We start from the raw sequence: 23,066 nt of genomic DNA on the forward strand, positions 1-23,066 counted from the left end.
GCAACCGATAAACTTATGTATTTGTCTGATCTACCTGGATCTTCTGATTTCCCGGGGGGCTTGACAGTGACCAAAGAATCAAGGCAGAGAACAAAGCCTTGAGATAAAACTTTTCTTTAAAGAAAAGGAAGAAGAAAGAACTACATGATTTCACTAAATGGATAAGTTTGAACCTCTAAGGTCTAGGACTCTAACCTCTTTCTCTTCAAGGCACACTTCTGGCTGGGTGTTTGGCTTTAGAGCTGCATTATGTCACGAGAGAGCAGCAGCAATAGCACTCCGGTCATATTTGGGGCCAGCCCTGATTGGAAAGGGTGAATTCGAAGTCTTTTCTCCTTGAAGCTCTTTTCCCATTATCTTTACGGGTGTTTGTCCAATCTATGTCTGACAGCTGTCAGGAACCAAGAAATCAGATGACTTAGTGCCCTTTGCCTTCAAGCCAGAGAAAAAACATTTAAATAATTAAATCTTCCATCTCGGAGCAGCAGGGCAGTGACAGCGTGTCTGTAGAAATTAGGGGGCCTAGCTGGCTGGTGAGAAGCCAGGCCACAAGGTGGTTGGGGGGGGGTCAGGTGGAGGCGGTGGGAGGAAGCACCCAAAGCCTGGTTGAAAGAGGTTGCATTTGAAAGAGTCCTTGTAGGCACAGCAGGTTCACAAAACCGAGGACGTTGTTATCTCCTTTTTATATTGTTATATAAACCCAGAACAACTAGACTCAAGAACAGTTTTTTCCCGAACGCCATCACCCTGCTAAACAAATAATTCCCTCAACACTGTCAAACTATTCACTAAGTCTGCATTACTATTACTATTAGTCTTCTCATCGTTCCTATCACCCATCTCTCCCCCACTTATGACTGTATGACTGTAACCTTGTTGCTTGTATTCTTACGATTTATATTGATTGTTTCCTGATACGATTCGATTGCTTATTTGTACCCTATGACTATCATTAAGTGTTGTACCTTATGATTCTTGACGAACGTATCTTGTCTTTTATGTACACTGAGAGCCTATGCACCAAAGACAAATTCCTTCTGTGTCCAATCACACTTGGCCAATAAAGAAGTCTACTATTCTACTACTATTATATTGTTAAGATATTGTCACCTACTTTTTTTATCGTTACCTTTTTATATTGTTGTCACTATGATATAAAAAAGGTGTTAAGACTCTAGAAAGAGCACAGAGAAGAGCAACAAAGATGATTAGGAGACTGGAGGCTAAAACATATGAAGAACGGTTGCAGGAACTGGGTATGTCTAGTTCAGGGGTCTGCAACCTTAAACACTCAAAGAGCCATTTGGACCCATTTCCCACAGAAAAGAAAACACCAGGAGTCACAAAACCTTGATAGACGTGGCCAACTCGATGTCACTCACTTTCACGAGTCACATGACCCCCTAGCCACGCCTCCCCAGCCAGTCATTAGGGCAGAGAACCGGTTGTTAAAAAACAACGGGAACCACAAAATCCTTTTGACCTCTCTCTCTCCCCCCCTCCCTTTTTCTCCCCCCCTCTCTCTGTATCTCTCTATGTCTCTCTCTCCCCCCCTTTCTCTGTATCTCTCTGTCTCTGCCCCAGCCGCTTCTCCATCCCCCGCCATCACCCTTACGTTCTCAGGCCAGGCAAGGAGTGACTGGGAGGGGAGGGCGAGGGGTGGGGCCAGCCAGTGATGGGATCATCCAACAGGGAACCACAACAGAGAGCCCAAAGAGCCGCATGTGGCTCCGGAGCTGCAGGTTGCGGACACCTGGTCTAGTTTAATGAAAAGAAGGACTAGGGTGACATGATAGCAGTGTTCCAACATCTCAGCGGCTGCCACAAAGAAGAGGGAGGGGGTCTTCTTTTCTTTTTCTTCTCTTGCACTTTGAGCTTTTCCTTCACTGACTTAGTTCTTCTTTTCTTCTTTTCATTTTATATTAGTTACCCTTTTTTTATCTGTTTTTTTTTTAAAAAAAATCATTAATAAAATTAGAGAACAGATGCTATAATAACATGGGTTTGGGGACTTCAAAGAGTTCAGTGGAGGCACCCAAAGGCTTTCCTGTGCCCTGAGAAGAACCTGGAGTTATGATGTTCTTCTTTCCTCTTTCTTCCTGTCTTTCCTAAAGGGAAGAGAGATACATCCGTCTCTCAGGGATAAAAAAAATGGGCTGATTTTTTTACAACCGATTGTAAGTCTTTTTCCTCTGAAAACATTTCACATCTCATCTGGGGTGGGATTCAGCCGGTTTGGGCGAACATTAGTTCCGATGATCAGCTGAGAGCGAACCGGTTCGCTCTGACGATCAGCTGGGCCCCTTCTGCCCACCCCTGTGCTATACCAACCTATATTTCCTTTGTTTGAAGCCCAGCTGATAGGCGCGGTAGAGCGGATTGCCACACCTCAGCTGTTTTACTCACCGGGGCTGCAGTAGAAGGTAAGTTTTAGAGCTGTTTTCAAATGTACTGTGCGCGCACGGCACACGTGTTTGGCAAATGTGAAAGTGAAGTGAACACTCAGCAAACCGGTTGTTACATCAGTTGAATCCCACCACTCATCTCATCCAAGAAGCTTCTTTAGTTCTAACTCAGAAGAAGTTTCTTGGATGAGAAGCAAAATGTTTTCAAAGACAAAAAAAGAAGAAAGCCCAGTTGTTTTTAGGGGAAAAAAACACCTTTGGGACAACCATGACTCTCCATAGACACTCACTCTTATTCATTCTGCCTCTCCTTCTCTACAGCTGCTACATAGACCAACAGGTGACGCGTGTGGCTTGGCTGAACCGTTCCAACATCTTGTATGCTGGCAACGACAAATGGTCCATTGACCTGCGAGTGCAGCTACTACAGTACAGCCCCTCTGAGTTCAGCATCATGATCAGCCACGTCGATGTGTACGATGAAGGGCTCTACACATGTTCGTTCCAGACCCAGGACAAGCCTCACACCTCGCAGGTGTACCTCATCGTATATGGTATGGGTGCAAGAAAAGGAAGGGAGGGTCTGGAGCACCTCCAGGTGACGCTTCGCACAAATAAGACCTCTCTGATGTCACCGTGTTGAGAAACTGACCTAGCTTGTTTCTGTCCAGCGATGCTGTTCATGAAATTGCAATGGGTGGAAAGTCTTGTCTTTTTAGATGTTTCCTAGCAATATTTCCATAAGGTCTTCTCCAGGCAACAAAGGTGGCTTGGCATGCTTGGCCGATCGTTCTCATCGCCATCCGTTAGGTATTTCCTGTACAACCAGATCAATGCAGATATGGGAAGGATGTGGTATGTTCTTTCTCTTTTTGCTAGACTAGTGGTGAGGCCATTTTTGTTATTTTGAGAGGAGCAGGAGCTTGAGATAGAACATTTTTGGCAACCTCTTATGCATCAGCCAGAGGAACACTGACTAACTCAGATAAGTTCTCAAGATTTCAAAGCTGGAGAAGGCAAAGAGGATGAGGGATTTGCTTCAAGCTGCTTTTGAGAGATTGGGGAAGGGAAACAGTGTAATGTGGAAGTGCCCTGATTCCAAAAACCTGGAAATGTTGTGCCCAGATAAGACTTTTAATGTGCAATTGTCCTGTTGTTTTTTTTATTATTATTATTATTTCATGGAATTTTACTATCGACGGCAGAGAGAAGATTCCAAATTACATTGTCTCTCATATCTAACATAGAATTCTGGGAGTTGGAAGTCCACAAGTCTTAAAAGTTGCCAGGTTTGGAGACGCCTGTCCTAAGGTGTGATTCACACTCCAGGCTAAACTCTCATACCAGATCCGCAAAACCGATGCCTATATTGTTTTGGACTCTTCCCATAAACTATAGGATGGCTTAACTTTGTGGCATAGGCTCATCTGATTGGCCAATCCAAATTAGCCAGTTCCAAAGTAGTCTAGTAAAAAGAGTTTGTGTGAACCCAGCCAAAGGATCTGTAGAGAAATAACTCTTCTCCATCTATACATTCCCAAAGAAGGGGGTGTGTAGGTTGGCCTCTGAGAACCCAAGTCTCTTCCCAGCTGTCAAAACCAGCTAAAAATTTTTTTCTTCTCTCTCTCTTTCTTCCGTTTCACTTTCTTCCCCAATTCCCAGGCACCTCCAGCCTTTCTGCTGTATTAGCAAAAGCCACAACTGCAATGCTGTGCACCCGTAATTATAGCCCCACACATCCCCCTTTCTCGTAGTTGCTGGAGCCGGGAAGCTGCTACAATACAAACTGATTGGACTCAGTCTGGGATGAGTAACCTGCAGATTAAGGAAACAGCTGTTCTCCTTCTCCCATAGCTCTGCCACTGCAGACACAACCCCAGTTTATCCTAAAAACAATGTGGATCGTTAGGCCCAATCTGGGGGGGGTGTTGTTGTATTTTTTTTTCATTGAAGGAGGGGGGGGGCTTCTTCCGCTGCAACAGGGAAGGAAGCCCGAAGCATCCCGTGCTGAGATTTGTGGAGGCGGTAGTCCAAAGATAAGGCAGGTGGGACAGTGATTTACGAAATGTGGGGAGTACAGTGCACCTGATGTTGGCTCCACATCTCCAGGGCTTCTGTATTTTCTCTTGGGGGGGTTTCTATCAGCAGTGGTGAAGGCTGGACACTAGATGACAGAAGAGTTGGCCGAGGAAGATTTTGGAATTCCCTTCATCCACCAAGTGCAAATCTTTACATTTCCAACAGTAACATCTCCTTTCAGTCAAGTTCAACTGGTGGCTCCCCATTTCTGGAGCAAGTGGCGATCTTGTCTAATTACAGGACAAACAAAAGCGGAAGTCTAGAGAAAATGCATACAACTCCAGTTGAATTCAACCTCCAGTTGAATTTAAAACCCAACCTTCTTCTCCCCTCTCTAAGCTCTTTTGGGTGCACCTTATAATGTTAAATCTGTATGTATGAGTTTGTGTTGGGGCAGCTCTATTGAACAGACTGCTCCCCCCACAAAAAAAATATCTAATTGTAATTAACAAGTTTACAAGTTCCTGCAGTTGTCTTGGTAGCAGTGGTGGAATTTAGCTGGTTTGGGTCTGTTTGGGCAAACTGGTAGTTAAATTGATGACTGGCCCCACCCCTTCCTGCCCCGTCCCTTCCGGGAGTCCCCCGTGCCCCATTTTGGCTCCCAGGTAAGTGCAGGGAGGCCTCCTAGGCCCAAAAGGGGGTGGGTCCTCTCCCCATCCCGCAGCCCATTTTCATTCCTAGGAGGTTTCAGGGAGGCCTCGTAGGCCCAAAAGGGGGCACAGAGGGATGTGGCACATCCCCCCATGGCTCGTTTTTGCTCCTAGGGGGGTGCAGGAGGCTGAGTGTTGCCTGTCACACCCCTGGCCACGCCCACCATAGCCACGCCCACCCAGCCGGTCATTAAGGCAGAGAACTGGGTACCTACGAGACCGTCTTTTGCCACCAATAGCCTCCCACCGACCAGTTCGTTCTCACAGGGAGGGACTACTCAGGGTACCGTCAGTCAAATTATGCCGACTGGCGACTCCCAGGGGGAGGGCCTTCTCTGTGAGGGCGCCAACCCTTTGGAATGAACTGCCCCCGGAGATACAGAATATCCCTGATCTCCGTGCTTTCCGCCGTGCCCTCAAAACCCTGATGTTCCAACAGGCGGGGCTAAACATATGAACGTGTGAATGTTTTTAAAATGTTATCTAATTTTAGGTTCTATTTAATTGGGCCAAACTATGTTATAATAATAATTTTAATTAGCAATTTTATGATGTTTATGTGTTTATATTTTTCTTGACTGTACACCACCTTGAGTCCTACGGGAAAAAGGCGTTATAGAAAAATAATTAATAAATAAATAAATAAATAAATAAATAAATAAATAAATAAATAAATAAACTGGTTGTTAAATTATTTGAATCCCACCACTACTTGATAGCATTTTCAGAAGTGATTACTAGGAACCCTGACAGTTGCCTTCTTCTTCCAGGGCTGAGAGAGCGAGAGAGAAGCACTGGTCCAAAGTCACTCATTGGATTTGTGCCTAAAGCAGGACTAGACCTCCCCTCTCCTCACTTCTCATCCAGTGTCCATTATTCCAATTGGGTCTCTAAATATCAAGGGATCTTCAGGAGCGCTTTACTTGTTGTCTTCTTTTGAACCTTTATCTCTCCCTCTTTTTTGTGGGCTGAGGCCTCTTTTTTCCTTTGTCCCATCTCAGCTCTGCCTTCTGTCTCCCAAGGTCATTCTCCCATGCCTTTATGCCGCCTCTCTCTTTTAAACTCCACAGTTCCAGCTCGGATCGTGAACATTTCCGCAGCTGTGACGGTGAATGAAGGAAGCAATGTGAATTTGCTGTGCCTGGCAGTGGGAAAACCGGAACCGACGGTAATTTGGCGACAGCTGAAAGGTGAGGAAAGCTGGAGGAGGTGCTGCCCACCCCCTCACCCCCCATTGCAAGCTACTAATTGCCAGCATAAGTGAGAATGGGTGGGTCAGGGAGCTGTGTTCACACCACATGCTAAACATGATTAAATATAAACTAATCCCTGTTTTCAGAGTTTGCAGGATATCTTGAGTCATGCACTGATCAAATGGCCTGGGGTTCATATAACCACTAACCCCTAGTATCGAACCAAGATTAAAATAGACCAAGTTTAGCATTTGTATGACATCAACTGCTCGTTTTAAACTCTCCAGATTGAGCATGTCTAGACACAGCTTGGGTGCCTCCACCGAGGTGGTGTCTGCCAGGTCCCAAGGCGTCTTTTAAGCAGATGGAATTTAGTCCTAAATGCAGAAATCTGCCTTTTTTAAAAAAAAATATATCTCCCCCCGATCTCATCCCTTATTCCCCCATTTAAATAAATCAAATCAGCCTTTTCTTAAGGCTGCAAACAAAAAAAAAATCCATTGAAAAGCTGTGGGCAATATGTATGAAATCCCAGATACTTGGGGTGGAGGAAGGAAAAAGTAGCGAGCTGGGCTGAACAGACAATATTGACGGGGATTGAGATTTTACATGTCAACATAAATCAACATTCCTCCTGGACCCCATAATGAGCAGGATAGAATACTATTTTATTTATCTGTTGGCTCGGTTTGTTCCTGCCGCAAAAAAAGCCATCTTCCCTTCATGCAGAATTTTGCTTCATTCATAAAAGGAGCACAGCTGCAGCAAAGCGACGCTGCCGAAGATTTGAATTGGAGTTTTGACATTTTGCATGAAATGTTGTGAATGGAAGGGAACAAGGCGAAGTAGCGAGTGATGACATCCTAATAGGAACACTGCATTTCTGACTCACCGGGAGATGGAGCTTTATTGGAGAGCTTCCCTTCCTAACTGTGCATTGTGTTAGAGGCAGCTGACTATTCGGTTTATTGCGTACACCAACAATTTAATCTATAGGTAATCTTAAAACTGGAGGGGGGGGGTGCCGCGCGCGATGGCTCAGCGGTTAAAGACGCTGCGCTTGGAGAACTGACAATCCGGGTTCGAGATCCGAGTTCTGCGCAGCAGGGTGAGCTCCTGTTCTTCTCCCAGCTCCTGCTCACCTAACAGTTCGAAAGCATGCAAATGCGAGTAGATAAATAGGACCAATAGAACAATGTAGCCATGCTGTCCACATAATCATGGAAATGGTCTTCGGACAGTACTGGCTTCCTTGGCCAAGAAACGAAGATGAGCACCGTGCCCTAGAGTCGGACATGATTGACAGGGAAATCTTTACCGTGATCTTAAAACTAGTCAGGCAGTAGCATTACCGTCCCTATCTCCACCCCTGCAGAATATGGCAGTTTCATGACAGTTATGGTAACCGCCACTAGCTCTGAATTTGCTTTCTGCACTCTGACTATCTTGGCCTGGGATCTAAGTTTCTTCTCTTTCATTTTTGCAGTAGTACAAGATGTTCTTTGAAAATCAGTGTGTTCTTTGAGCTAAAAATCACTTAAGGGTTGGTTGTGAGAATGCCCATTTGGGGCATCCCTCCCTCCTCTGTCTGCCCCTTATGTCTGCCCTGTGTGGGGCAGCCCCTGCATGGAGGAGGCCTGGATAACCGTGTTGTGTCATGTGTGTTTTCTTGTGTGTAAGTCTGTTTGTGTCTGTCTCCCTGCCACTGGCCCTGACCCCGTTCCTGCCTCCCTCCTGCCTCCCTCCCCACAGATGGATTCACCAGTGAAGGAGAGTATCTGGAAATCTCAGAGATCAACCGAGAACAAGCTGGGGAATATGCATGCATCACAGCAAACGGGGGTCTCAACACCAGACATCAAACACGTCCTTATCACAGTCAATTGTGAGGCAACTTTTCATTTCCTTTCTGCCCTGCATGCTCACCTGTTTTTATTTTCATTTGCATCTGCAATTCTTGGGTCTGAGTGGGATGGTTTCAACAAAAAAATAAAAAAAAATAAAAATCAATGATTGGTTTGGAATCTAGGCTTAAAGATCACCCTTAGGCTTGTGTTGCATTCACACCTCATGGTCTCAGCAGTTCATTTACAAATCTGACAGCTACCTTTTCACCATCTGTATATGTTGATAGTTAGGGCCTATTCTATTCTATTCTATTCTATTCTATTCTATTCTATTCTATTCTATTCTATTCTATTCTATTCTATTCTATCCTATCCTATCCTATCCTATCCCATCCCATCCCATCCCATCCCCTTCTCTCCTCTCCTCTCCTCTCCTCTCCTCTCCTCTCCTCTCCTCTCCTCTCCTCTCCTCTCCTCTCCTCTCCTCTCCTCTCCTCTCCTCTTCTCTTCTCTTCTCTCTCCTCTTCTCTTCATTCGACCTTTGTAAGTAAGGCAATGAACATAACTAATACTCCCTCATCTTATTTTTTTTCACAACAACAACCTTGTTGTGAGCCTTGGTAGTACAGTGGTTTAAAGCACCCTGTTATTAACACAGCTGCCTGCAATTACTGCAGGTTCGAATCTTACCAGGCTCAAGGTTGACCTAGCCTTCCATTCTTTCTAAGGTAGGTGAAATGAGGACCCAGTTTGTGGGGGCAATAAGCTGACTTTGTATAAATATACAAAAGTATGAAGGCTATTGCTTAACGCATTGTAAGCCGCCCTGAGTCTCCGGAGAAGGGCGGCATATAAATCAAATTAAAAAAAAAAAAAACTTGTGAGGTGGGTTGGGCTGAGAGAGAGTGATTGGGCCAAAGTCATCCAGCTGGGTTTCATGCCTAAGGCAGGACTAGAACTCACAGTCTGCTGGTAATTGCCACAATGTCACCCAGATGGCTTTCATGCCTAAAGCGAGATTAGGACTCCCCATCTCCCAGTGATTGGCCCAAATTCACCCAGCCTTCTTTCATGCCTAAGGTGGAAGTGGAATTCCCAGTCTCCTGCCCCAGCATCTTAAACTATTATGCCATTCCATCCATTTTTCTTTTTATGATTGGCAATGTGAGAAGGGTGGATGGATTTAGTTTCCTTCTTCCCTCCTTGGAATGAACTGAGCTAAAGGGGGTGATGGGAGAAGTTATTTTTTGGAGTTAGAAAGATCATTGAATCCAAATGGGAGGAGTTGGAGATTCTTCTCTGGCTCTTTCCGAGCTTTTTAAGATTTTGCCTTGAAGGTCTTTTCTGCCTGTAGTTGAAGGGCTGCAGGAGATGCCTGCAGAGAGAGGGGCTTTCACAGTTGACCTCCAATCCGTTTCTCTATCCATTGCTGTCTTTTCCCAGATCCTCCAATCATCACAGAAGTCAAAGATTCCCGCCCCTTGATAGGAAAGACAGCCCTCTTGCGCTGTGAAGCCATGGCTGTGCCTGCTGCGGAATTTCAGTGGTTCAAAGATGACAAGCAGTAAGTCTGTTTTTCCCCATCTCCTTCAGCGTCATTCGTGAGCAGAGACAATGGCACTCTGCCAGCTTTTTAGCGCAGACTTTTCCAAAGGTCTTCAATTCCCAGAATGCCTTGGGATGGATTGGGTAGGAGTTGTGGAATGGAAGTGCCCAACTATCTTGAAGGATGCTTGGAGAACTCTTGTTTTAGGCAAAGAGGACAGTGGCATTTTGGATCCATGAAATAGGGAGAGATCAGTGGTGGAATTCAATTTTTTTTACTACTGGTTCTGTGGGCATGGTTTGGTGGGCGTGGCTTGGTGGGTGTGGCAGGGGAAGGATACTGCAAAATCCCCATTCCCACCCCACTCCAGGGGAAGGATACTGCAAAATCCCCATTCCAGGGGTGGGTTCTACTTACTTTTACTATCGGTTCGCAATGGGGCCGCATGCACAGAAACTTCCTGATGATGCCAGGGTCAATGGACGGAGCCTCCCACCGTTTTACTACCAGTTCTTGCGAACCGGTCCGAACTGGGGGCAACCCACCACTGCTCCATTCCCACTCCACTCTGGGGCCAGCCAGAGGTGGTATTAGCCAGTTCTCTGAACTACTCAAAATTTCCGCTACCGGTTCTCCAGAACCTGTCAGAACCTGCTAAATAGCACCCCTGGGGAGAGATGGACTTCACGCTTTCTAAACAAATTCACATTACAACGGAGCACAGAGGAATTTGGAAATTCTCCACTAGGAGAATTTCTCTACTTCTCAAAGGGCAGGAGTCCTCTGAATGGTGACAAAAACATTGTTCCTGAGGAAAAATATCCACAGGTTGAATTGTCTCCTGATGACTTCCTGTGACATTTAATGGAAGTATGAGAAGATAATCCAGGAAGGTACCGACTTTTAGAGAGGAGATGAACAATGAAAGGGAGAATGTTCACCCAAACAACTTGGCCAACTTAAAAATAAAAATTCCATCAAAGAGATATTTGCCAACCTTCTCCTCTCCTTTTCAACAATTTTCAAATCTCATTCCTGCCTCAGTCCTTTTTGGAAGGCCTTGACCACTTGGCTGTTCTTTCGGGCTCATTCCATAAAACGGAATATATCTTAGTGCGTCTCAACTGTTCTTGCTTGTTGTCCTCCGTGGAGTTTTGTTGCATTTCATTTTATATTTGTACGCTGCCTGGAGTTGCATTTGGGAGTTGGATGGTCATATAAATCCAGTGAATACATCCATACAGTATATGATCACTCTTTCCTCAGATTGAAGGAGAACTCTTTAAAATTGGAAGATAATTTTATATTTTTGCACTAATCCAAGCAAAGGGTCTATAGATCAGGGGTGTCCTGACAACTTTAAGACTTGTGAACTTCAACATGGCTGGCTGGGGAATTCTGGGAGTTGAGGTCCGTAAGTCTTAAAAGTTGCCAACTTTGGACATTCCTGATCTATAGCTATCTGTTGAAGATGCTTTAATTTGGTTTATGAGAGAAAGGATCCTTCAGGTCGTCTGGCCTCAAGCCAGTGGTGAAATGTAAAATTTGTTACTACCGGTTCTGTGGGCATGGCTTGGTGGTGGTGGGGGGGTGGGGTGGGGTGACTGGGTGGGCATGGCCAACTTTTTTTTTTTTTACTTTTTTAAAGCATTTTTTTACAACCTATTCAGGTGAATAGGTTGTAAAAAAATGCTTTTAAAAGGTAAAAAGAGGCTCTGATAATCACAGCTGTGGCACGCAATTATCAGAGCCTTTTTTTTTTAACCTCTTAAAAGCAGGAAGTAACAACACCTGGGCAGATGGGCGGAGCCTCACACCACCATCACTACCGGTTCTCTGAAACACCTGCCAGAATTGCTACCGGATCGCCCAAACCGGTCCAAACCGGAAGCATTTCACCCCTGCCTCAAGCCCTCCAGGGTTTTAAAACTTAATCTGCGTGTTCTGAATTGGGCTCAGAAACCAGCTGGAAATCCATGCAGTTAGTGAAACACTGGCTTAAGAAATGATCGGATCATCTCGTATAATAGATGGAGAAATAGTCTGGCGCAGCAGACAGACAAATAGCACAGGCTGAAGGATCTGTCTGTGCAGCCAGGCTGCGTGTCTCATTCGTTCAACAACATTCCTTGCTTCTCCCCTTCTGAATTGCAGTCATATTAAACAATCTTGTGGCACGTAGTCGCGATTGTTTAATGCAGATTAATTTGTGATCCACCAAGCAGAACGTTGTGTGTGGTACCCTATCCCTCGGGCAAGGCGGGGGGGTGCCTGCATGGGGGAGGCGATAAATCGCCCGTTTTGGCTGCCTGCCTGGGATTGCAATGCAAAGAGCTTGTGAGGACCTGGCAAGCTCCAAACAGTGACTAAGCTCAGCTTGGAGGGGGTGGGCAAGCGGCTGCCACAAGTGGGGTAGATCGATGGCTTTTTCGGTTGCGCATTTTGCTAAAGACTCTTGATTGTGCCTGGACATTATTTCTGTAATCCTGACAGCCACGACATACCCCTCTAAGTATGTTGCACCAAAGCTTCCATCATCCTTACTCAGATTAGCAAGTCTCTGGAGATGAGGACATCCTAGGGCAATAAATCGGAAGGGCAGCTGTGAACACCATAAAATCTTGAAGTTTATTTATTTATTTATAACCTGCCTTTATTATTTTTGTAAGTAACTTAGGGTGGCAAACATATCCAACACACCTTCATCCTTCTACTTTCGGGGTAAATTGGACTAAGAGAGAGTTACTGGCTCAAGCTCACCCAACCAGCTTTCATGTCTAAGGCAAGGCTAGAATTTACCATCTCCTGGTGATTGGGCCAAAGTCACCCAGCTGGCTTTTATGCCTAAGGCAGGACTAGAACTTACCATCTCCTGGTGATTGGCCCAAAGTCACCCAGCTGGCTTTCACTGATAAGGTGGGACTAGAACTCACAGTCTCCAGCTTTCTAGCCCGGTACCTTAACTACCAGACCAAACTGATTCTTGTTGCATTTAGTTCCCAAGCTTTCAAAGGCTCTTAATTTGCTGCTTCTTTAAAGTCCACCTAGAGTGAAGCTCAGTTTTCCCGTCTCTTTAACCATACTGTATTTTCAACAGCCCATCTCCTCAAATTCTGAAGGCCCTCTGGAAGATCTTTTGCTAAAGAGGGGTTAGGTGGGAAGGAAAAAGTGGGCAAATACAGATGTCATCTCACAGTTATGGGCTAGCAACAGTGGTGGTATTCAGCCAGTTCTATTCGGTTCGAGCAAACCGGTAGCGGCGGCTGCGGGTGGCTCCACCCACCTGTCCGGACGTAATCACGTGCCATTTATCCACGTTTTTGACACTCTGCGCACGCGCGAGCATAGCAAGCACTCACATTTGTGAACTGGTAGTGAAGGTAAGTGAATTCCACCCCTGGCTAGCAATACCCATCTTCAGTGAGTGCACGGTTGTATAATGTTCCCACACTTGGGAAATCTAAATTCGTTTGACAGTACCATAGCAGAGATTATATCTGAAAGGAAGACAGCTATTCCTGGGCGAAGAGAGGTATAATTGTGCAGGGAACAAGTTGTTATTGTTCTGTCTTTCTGGACTCGTGAAAGAATAGAGCTCACCTGTTCCTCAGAACCAATTTTCCAATTTTGCCAAGACTGACACCTGACAATGTGATTTTTCTATGGCTTGCACATTAGCCTCTCTTCCATTTCTCTTCCTGTGTTAGGCTGGTGATAAAAGTTCATGGTCCCATTCTCCTGAGTCTTTGGGGGGGTGCTGTTTGTAGTTAGAAGCACTTAGAGAAAGGAAACTGCCACTCTTTATCTTCTTTTATTAGGAAACAGTGACAGTGTCCGTGGGTGTGCGGGAAGTCAAATACCAAAAGAAAGGGGAAAACTATAACCACCGCACAGTGTGAGGTGGGAGGGAAGAATTCAGTAATACTAGATGAAAAACTCAAAATTCTGATGGTTGTCAGGCTGTAGAAGGTGTTATATATCATCCCAATGGCCATAAAATCCTGAAAGTTGCATTTAGTGCACAAGCGTAGGGCTCTCAATTTGGTGGGTCATGGAGTCAAACTTTCTATTGTGTACCGTGTTTCCCCGAAAATAAGACCCTGTCATATATTTTTTTGAACCCTGAAATAAGCGTTTGGCCTTATTTTCAGGGACGTCTTGTTATTTTGGGGCGCGTGGAAGAAACCAGAGGAAATGGTGGGGACCGGCTGCACATGTATTTAAATATTTTTGGGGAGGGCTTATTTTCAGGGGGGGCTTATTTTAAACACATGCGCTCAAAAGCCCGATTGGGCTTATTATCAGGGGATGTCTTATTTTTAGGGAAACAGGGTAGTAGGAGATTCACAATGGATCTAAAAACCGTCTGGGGGAAAGGGGAGGTTGGATTGGAATTGTAATGTTGAGGAAAAGAGAGATTGTGCCTTTTCTGTGTATTTGCCCAAATCTAAATAAACTTCCCAACCGGCAACATAGTTGAAACCAGTGTTGTTGTTTTTTTTCAACCTTGGTCACTTTAAGAGGTGTGGACTTCAACTCCCAGAATTCCTTAGCCAGCACAGAATTCTGGGAGTTGAAGTCCATACTTCTTAAAGTAGTCAAGGTTGGGGGGAAGAAAACCCACCACTGGTTTAAATCATGGAACCTGTAGCAGAGTTACACAGAAAAGTGTTTAATGGTGAATCCCGCTACTTTTATTTCCTCATATTTCTTGTGAGGTGGAACAAGGTTTTGGAAGCCCATTTCTATCAAGACTCTCCTCTCTTCACAGTAGCCTTGATTTTACTCTAATCTGGTGTTTCCTTGTGTGACCTGAAATTAACCACGGACCTGAAACTGCTTCTGATCCTATTTTCCAAAATCTCAAATGATAATAACCCAAAGCGAATGAGCGTTTGAACATGTACAGAGCGTCTCTCGCTGTCAAAGAACCCTTTGCCTATCTGGGATATGGATGAAAATCTTTTGAGGTTTAGCAAATCTTCCAAGAAACATTAATCACCACTTTATAGGTTTTCCCCACTGCTTGAAAATGATCCAGTAAAAGGAAAATGAACGACTGTGAGATATTGAATTTTATATTACTGGACAGAAAATCTCTGCATCTCCCTGTCTTTCTAATTCATATGCAATTGGAGGAAAGAGAAATGACTCTAGAAATTGCTTTGAAGGAGAAGAGCATTTCCACAGACCTGTTTGGGGAATGGAGTATCTGATATTATTTAGTGATGAAGAGACTGAGGTTTTTGTGGGGGGGGGGGTGTGAATATCTCAGGGGTGTCAAACTGGATTTCTTCAAGGGCCAGATCAGTATTGTAGTTCTCCTCCGTGGGCCGGCCGGGGTGGCTGGGGAGAGACAGGACGGACACCTCCTGCAGCACCCTACCGGCCAAAACGGAGCACGGAGGGAACCTCGTGTGGCTCATGCATGCCCCGTTTTTGGCCTGGATGGCCTCCTGCAGCACCTGCTGGTCAAAACAAGGTGTGTGTGGGGGGCTCACATGGCCCCGTGGCCCATTTTGGCCAGCAGAAGTGCTGCAGGAGGCCGTCCAGGCCAAAAATAAGGCACGCCCCCCCCCCATGCCCTGTTTTGACTGCCAGAGGCACTGCAGGCCAGTCCTTTGCTATTTTCAGGCTGACTTAAGACCGATTGTCACTCTTACAACCATTGCATCATCCCCAAGGTCATGTGATAAACATTTGGGCACTTGGCAACTGGCATGTATTTAACCATTATGGCAGCGTCTTGGGGGGGGGGGGCTGTCATGTGATTTGTGAAAATGGGCCACGGAGTGGGCACCACCACCACCACCACCACCCATGCCCCATTTTGGGCCTAGAAGGCCTCCCTGCACTTACCTGGGAGCCAAAGTGAAGTGCATGGGGACTCCTGGAAGGGACTGGGCCAGCCAGCAATTTAACTACCGGTTCACACAAATTGGCCTGAACCAGCTGAATCCCATTACTGGGTCTACATGTACAAACCTCTCTTCTCCCCCTCCACTCTTCCAACACAATGGTCCTTTTTCTCCCTCTGCACACAATACTTTAACTATTTACTTTCTCATTGTCTCCCTCTTCCTAGCAGATTAATTAGTGGCTCAGATGGACTTCAGATCCAGAACGAACGCACACGCTCCATATTGCTCTTCACAAATGTTACCATTCGACATTACGGAAATTACACCTGCCTGGCTTCTAACAGCTTGGGCTCCTACAATGTCAGCTTACGGCTTATCAGTGAGTCTTTCCTTCTCCCTCTCTTTTCATGCTTTGCAAACTTCTGGGGCTTACCCTAAATTTTGTGCTACCTGCAGGAGATTTTAGAAGCCAGAGCTCCTTGTGGTACCTGGAGACAACCTCACCTGGAGGTCCTCTGGATAGATTTGTCTATGGAGATTCTCAGTCATCCAGGTCATGATTGTCCCAAAGGTGCTTCTTTTTTTCCCCCAAAAAAGCTACTGGACTTTTTTTTCCCTTGAAGAGGTTTCACTTCTCATCCAAGAGGTTTCTTCAGTTCTGAAGAAGAACTCTGAAGAAGCTTCTTGGGTAAGAAGCAAAATGTTTTCATGTAAAAACCAAGTCCAGTCAGCTTTACGACTCTGGATAGATTGTTGTCCTTTCAAGCAGAGGATATGGGAGAACAGCAAGAAGGTGGGGGAAGTTTGGCATGTTTTCACACAGGAAAAAAAAACAGTGTATGCAAGGAATCTAAGACCTAAGAGTAAAAAATTATTGAAAGAATAGACAGTAGCAGGGCAAGGTATATGAAGCTCTTAATTTTAAGACCGTTCTGAAAGGGACGCAGAGGCTCAGGGGCTAAGATGCTGAGCTTGTTTATTGAAAGGTCAGCAGTTCAGCGGTTCAAATCCCTAGTGCCGCGTAACGGGGTGAGCTCCTGTTCCTTGTCCCAGCTTCTGCCAACCTAGCAGTTCGAAAGCAGGTAAAAAATGCAAGTAGAAAAATAGGGACCACCTTTGGTGGGAAGGTAACAGCGTTCCGTGCGCCTTTGGCATTTGGTCATGGCGGCCACGGAGACGTCTTTGGACACCGCTGGCTCTTCGGCTTTGAAACGGAGATGAGCACCGCCCCCTAGAGTTGGGAATGGCTAGCACAGATGTGCGAGGGGAACCTTTACCTTGACCTTTAAGGATGTTCTAAGGATTTGTATCAGATTCTGAGTTGAATCAGTTTGTGTGGTCCTTGGTGCTTTCTGAGTTTGGTTGTTTTCTTGCAGACATTTCATGACTTAACTAGATAACACCTTCATACGCACTGATAATGTTACCTAGTTTGGTAATGAAATGTCTGCAAGAAAACAACCAAGCTCAGAAAGCACCAAGGACCCCATAGTTCAACCATGAGCTACAAATATTCCCTTCTGTTGAATCAGTTCATATTTTCCTGTGGCTCATCATCCCAAAAGCTGAATGATATTTTCAAACTTTTGGGAAGAATTAGTCGTCTCAGAAGGCTTTACGTCTAGTCTTTCTTCATAGAACGTAATTGTCCACGGAGTCTTACCTCTTTTTTCAGACTACAGGTAGTCCTTGACATATAACCAGTTATGCTTAGTGACTGTTTGAAGTTACAGCGGACTCAGAAATGTTACTTATGACCCAATTCCAAAGTTCCAACTTTGAACGGTTACCCAATGAACTGTTTTAATGTCGAGGACGACCTACATGGAAGTCTAACTCTGCCCACAGCCAGGAGTTCGATTTTGACTGGCTCAAGGTTGACTCAGCCTTCCATCCATTCCGAGGTTGGTAAAATGAGGACCCAGATTCTTGGGGCCAATATCCTGATATTGCAAACCACTAGGATTGCGGAGTGGTATATATGTCTAAATCAGAGGTGGGATTCCCTTCCCTTCCCTACCGGTTCGCAAATGTGAGCGCGTGTGCAGTAGTCGCGTATTATGTCCAGGTGGGTGGGCGGAACTTCCCGCAGTTGCCGCTACCGGTTCAGAACATCAACAATGGCAACCTCTTATTTTTCTTTTTTTCTCCCAGGACCGGGTTCTCTGGACAATGTAGCGGTGGCCAGCACAGAACCTCCTGTCCTTTTGGGTTTGCTGTCATCTGTTTTTGTGACTCTGTTGTTTAAGATTTAGGGCGCCTGGGAAACGATGCAGAACAAGGAAACGGAAACAGGTGAAAGGGAAAGAATCCAAGAGAGGGGGAGAAAGAGAGAGGAAGATATCTCTACTTTCTGGAGAGAGAAAAAAAATGAAGAAAGAAAGAGGGAGAGAGAGAGAGAGAGAGAGAAATGAAATTTATCAAGAACCCATCACTGTGAGGGATAGAAGAAAACAAACAAACAAAAACGACAACAAAAATATGCATTTGTTTCTACCGCCATTTCTCTTCACCCTTCATCTCAGACACTTTCGGTTGAACTACTTGTGGTTTAACACAACTACAAAGACACAGGGCTCTAACAGTGGATGGCAACGCAACAATCCCCCTTCTCCTCCAGCTCTGCGATTTTAATAGAGAGATCTCCTCCTCTTCCTTGGGCCAGTTGGCCTTCTGAATGCACGGAACCTGGAATGTTGATTCCACAAAAGGGTTGTTTGATTGTTATCGCTATTATTATGATTATTAATTTTCTTTGGGGTTGTTGTTGGTTTGGGGGATTTTTTTTTTTTTTGCTCTTTTTTTTTTTTCTGGTGGACATTTCTCACCAGGAGGTTCCTTTTTTTTTCTTTTTTTCTTTTTTTGGTTATTTACTAGGTTGAGAATCTTGACATTCATTTAACCAGGTTATTTCAGGTGGTGTGGGCCAGTTTAGCAGCCAAGGACCAGGCAGAGACTCAATAATTTTGGTTAGGTCTCGCAGCCTGGGCTTTGTCCTTGTCGGTGTCCTCACGAGAAACATTGGCAACTTCAAGTTCAACTCAACGCATGAAAGTGGTCCAACGTTCTGCACTTGGGCTGCATCTCGGTGACCTGCAAGATCCTCTTTGCTGCCATCTCAGCATCTTTGGAAGACGGATGAAAGAAATCTGCATTTTTCAGGCATGGCATTTAAGCTATCGGGGTAAGAATGACTCCTGCCAATGATTGCTAGAGGTAACTTTCTGTTGTCTAGAGACAAAGACTAAAAAAAAAATAGGAACAAATGGTCTAGCTCTTCGACCATCCTGGAAATTTTCTTGCTTTTTACCTTTGGGGTGGGGGGGGAGGTATATTATTCGCTGGAAAACCGTGGCTTGGGACATCTGCCAGCTGTTTAATTCGCTTCCCTTTTCCTTTCTTTCTTTTCTTTTGCACTTTTCACAAAACCTTTTCCCTACTCCCAGCAAGTCATGTCACTCCGTCACACAACCAGCTGACTTAACGGTTTCTCACTCGGTGGTCAATTTCGTAACAAAACAACCGTGCCCTGAAAGGTTTTCCATATTTCTGTCTCTGTTCTGATTTTTTAAAAATTTTATTTTCATGTCCTTGTGAGAAACACTCTTCAGGTTCTTTTTTTGTCGATTGCACTTTGGAATACGGGATCACAGGTGTGCTTATTCACACATTTTCAAACAACTGGGTGTGCGCGGTAGAGCTTAGAAATCGTTATCTAGAGATAGCATGCAAAAATTTAAATGCTCGTCATTGAAACCTGACAGTGAGTTTCAAATTTTTTTACTACCGGTTCTGTGGGTGTGGCAGGGAAAGGATACTGCAAAATCCCCATTCCTTCCCCAATCCAGGGGAAGGATACTGCAAAATCCCCATTTCTTTCCGATCAGTTGGGACTCGGGAGGCAGAGAATAGATGGGGGCTGAGCCAGTCAGAATTTTTACTACCGGTTCTCCGAACTACTCAAAATTTCCGCTACCGGTTCTCCAGAACTGGTCAGAACCTGCTGAAACCCACCTCTGCTCGTCATCCTTCAAGTTGCAAAGATAAACTTAAGAGGGTGTCAACCGATCTTCTGCTAACATAACAAGCCCAAACTCCTTTCTTATCATGTTAGGTTACTTATACTTATCATGGTAGGTTTCTAAAGTAACACCATTAAGGTTGATAATGGCCGTATTCACACCATCTCTTTAACCAACGTTATTGAATTTATGCATTTTCTCATGTTGCGCAATCTATCAAACCCTAAACATATCCTAAGGGCCTGGTTTCATGCAAGATCTAAAAGATATAGCCAGGGCTGAAACTCACCTAGCGTAGCATGCTGCGTGAATGTAGGCAATAGGTCCTTATCAAACTTGGTTAAATATGTCGTGTGAATGCAGCCAACATGTTGCCTTCCCCAAGAGAAGATGGTTGGAAGTGGAAGATATCTATGTGTGGCAAATGTGCTTATCCTACTTTTGCGTCTGGATATAGTTTGACAGGTTTCTGCCTTTAAGAGATTGAAATTCCAGGTAACAGAAGACAAATGGCTGCTGCTAAAAACTGGAGTAAGATGCATGAGACAAGGTCTGTCAAGCAAAGATGGAATTTCTTCCATAAATCTTATTGCGTATTGCTTTCCTCTGGCTCCATTCACACAACATAGGTAGCCTAGTTACAGCATTTATCCATGTTCTGGGTTTATAATGCAAGTGAACTCAGTGGACTGGGTTCACACAATGGGCCAGATCATTTATTCAAAAAAACACAAAACCAACAAACCACTAAACCAAGATCAAAAGTTACCAAAGTTGGCATGTTGTATGAATACTGTCCACTAGAAGTGTAAACTGAACTAGTTTTGAGTGTTGGGTGGAGCCAGGCACCAAACTCTCGTGCTAAATTTCTCTCTGTGTGTAGAAAGGAATTGCTTATCTCCAGGCGGAAAGAAGACGAGGTAGAAAAATTCCTACCGCAAGTATGAAGCTCTGAGAGAAGTTCTGTTTTAGAGGCAGGGAAGTTTGGGAAGAAGTAGAAGACTTTCTCTTGAGGTCCTTCTGGGCTGGATGAGTGGATATTTCTCACCCTGGGCCACTTTCAAACACGTGGATTTCAAGTTGCTAGCTGGGGAATTCTGGGAGTTGAAATCCACCATCTGAAAGGGGCCAAGGTTGAGAATTAACTGCTTCACAGGGCAGCTCTGTATCCCAGATAAATTTTACGTGTAAATCGAACAAATTAAATCCCCAACCTATTCCAGTTCTGTCATCAGAAATTGGTTATTTTTTTTTTCAATACAATATTATATGTCCTCCTAACATAGCACAAGTAGTACAAGAGCACCATTTCTGAATATGCTAGGAGGATAAAAATGCACCAGGAATGCATCTTTTATATATATATCTTTATATATATATATATATATATATATATATATATATATATATATATATATATATATATATATATATATATATATGTTTTTCTTCTAGCCAGGTTTTCCCTACGTATATATATATGTGTGTGTGTGTGTGTGTGTGTGTGTGTGTGTGTGTATATATATATATATATATATGTGTGTGTGTGTGTGTGTGTGTATATATATATATGTGTATATATATATATATGTGTGTGTGTGTGTGTGTGTGTGTGTGTGTGTGTGTGTATATATATATATATATATATATATATATATATATATATATATATATATATATAAAAAAATATATATATAATCTCGGATGTTTTCCCGCGTCATTGTAAATAAGTTGGTTAAAATGTTTAAAATTCTGGTTAAAATCCCAGCTTAAAATCTTCTAAAAATCCTTACAGAGCAAACCAAAAGCCCAGTTGCCTCTTGAAAAAAAGTACCTTTGGAATAGTGGTGAAATCCTGCCGGTTTTGTCCGGCTCGTGCGAACCGGTAGTGGTGGTGCATGGTTCGGTGAACTGGTAGCGGTGGCAGTATGAGTCTCCACCCACCTGCCCGGATATCGTTACTTCCTGGTTTTAACCAGGAAGTTACTCATTTTTGACCCTCTGAGCATGTGCAGAAGGCTTTGTGCATACGCAGAGGGTCAAAAATCAGAAGTGACGATGGCGCATGCACTTCCGAACTGGTAGGGAAGGTAAGTAGATTTCCCCCCTGCTTTGGGACGATTATGCTATTATGGGTTTTTTTTTGTAGTATTACACATCGCTGATGGAAAAAGAGGTGAAGAAGAACTTGCGGGGAAATGCAGCCATGCATTTTCTGTAAAGTATCCTCAATCCTTTACCCACCTTTGACCAAAAAGTGAAAATGTGTTCACAGATTTTTATTTCGACAGCATAGGATCGAAAGCTTCCGGTTTTCCTAACAGCTTTGTGTCTGTTTCTAAGATAAAGCGTGCGAAATATGCAAAAAAAAAAAAAAAAAGAAATTATGGGAATGTATAGTATTTGCACCATTGATTTAAGTTGTTGTTACACCTCCGCTTTTCTCGACCCTAACATTTGATTAGCATTATGCAGGTATCTGATGTTCGGTTCGTATTTAAACACAGATTACGTGCAGCTCAAATGCAGCTTTGTAAAAACCACCGTGAGAGAAATGTCATTGGATGGGATCTTGTCAGTAGAAGTCAAGAAAAGCTCTGGGCTTTTCCTTTGTCAAAGCCAGGATAACTATGAAAATAGACTGAGGATTTTCATGTTGCTGAATGTCTAAAAGCACTGATAGAGAACTTTTGATGGAGCTTGGCATGCCAAAAATTTGGAAAATGCCTAACTTGACACGTGTTCCCCAGTGGTGGGTTGCTTCCGGTTCGCACCGGTTTGGGAGAACCGGTAGTAACGTCGGTGGGAGGCTCCGCCCACCTGCCCGGAAGTCATCAAATATGCTCTGCGCAAGTGCAAAAGCTTCTGTGCAAAACCCTCTCTGGGCTTTTGAATTTGAGCTTGTATTCTGATTGGTTGTCAGACTCCCATGGGGCCATGCAGGGGCAACTCTGTAGGTTGTGTTTTTGAGTCCCAAGCTTGGTTGAGCCTTGCTGGGTGATGATGTAATGAAGGTGCTTTGGGCAATTCCTATTATGGCTCTGCCTGAAGGAGGTAGATCTTTGTGATGTAGAATGGACTGGCCCAGGCCTTAATGGCCCATTGACAAAGGTGGTGGGGGGATGAGTTTCTGCCTCCCTTCTAGGGGAAATATTCTGCCTTTTTAATATCTCCTAAAATATCTCATTTTCCTAGGAGGGGGGAGGAGTGGATGCTAACTTCCTACAGGAGGAAAGAGACGTGTCAGCACTTCAACCTGCATTTACTTTAGTGCTGACATAAGAAGGAGAAGCGAATGCATCTGGAAAGGAACGTTTGACTTTTCACCTACTTATTTTCCCTGGAGATAATATCCCCTAGGAGATGAGATGGGAGGGGGGAAATTCCTTTGAGCTGGAGTAGATTAGGGGTAGAATGACTTGGAAGATGGCCAATGTGTGCAGGGGAATGGGGAACGGAAAGG

At 44.4% G+C, this 23,066-nt stretch overlaps 1 protein-coding gene across 1 annotated transcript in view; it reads left to right on the top strand.

The window, feature by feature from the left end:
* IGLON5 (IgLON family member 5) overlaps nt 1-17,984 on the top strand; it is a 96,182-nt gene extending 78,198 nt beyond the window's left edge. The window contains 7 exon segments of the mRNA XM_070949340.1: nt 2,727-2,959; nt 6,205-6,324; nt 8,080-8,165; nt 8,167-8,212; nt 9,618-9,738; nt 15,806-15,960; nt 17,736-17,984. Of these exon segments, the coding sequence (XP_070805441.1) occupies nt 2,727-2,959; nt 6,205-6,324; nt 8,080-8,165; nt 8,167-8,212; nt 9,618-9,738; nt 15,806-15,960; nt 17,736-17,836 (862 nt within the window). The 3' untranslated portion in view covers nt 17,837-17,984.
* The last annotated feature ends 5,082 nt before the right edge of the window (nt 17,985-23,066 follow it).

Source organism: Pituophis catenifer, unplaced genomic scaffold, assembly GCF_029215685.1.
Source record: "Pituophis catenifer annectens isolate HBS135680 unplaced genomic scaffold, rPitCat1.0.hap2 SCAF_9, whole genome shotgun sequence".
In the NCBI taxonomy this organism is placed as follows: Eukaryota; Metazoa; Chordata; class Lepidosauria; order Squamata; family Colubridae; genus Pituophis; species Pituophis catenifer.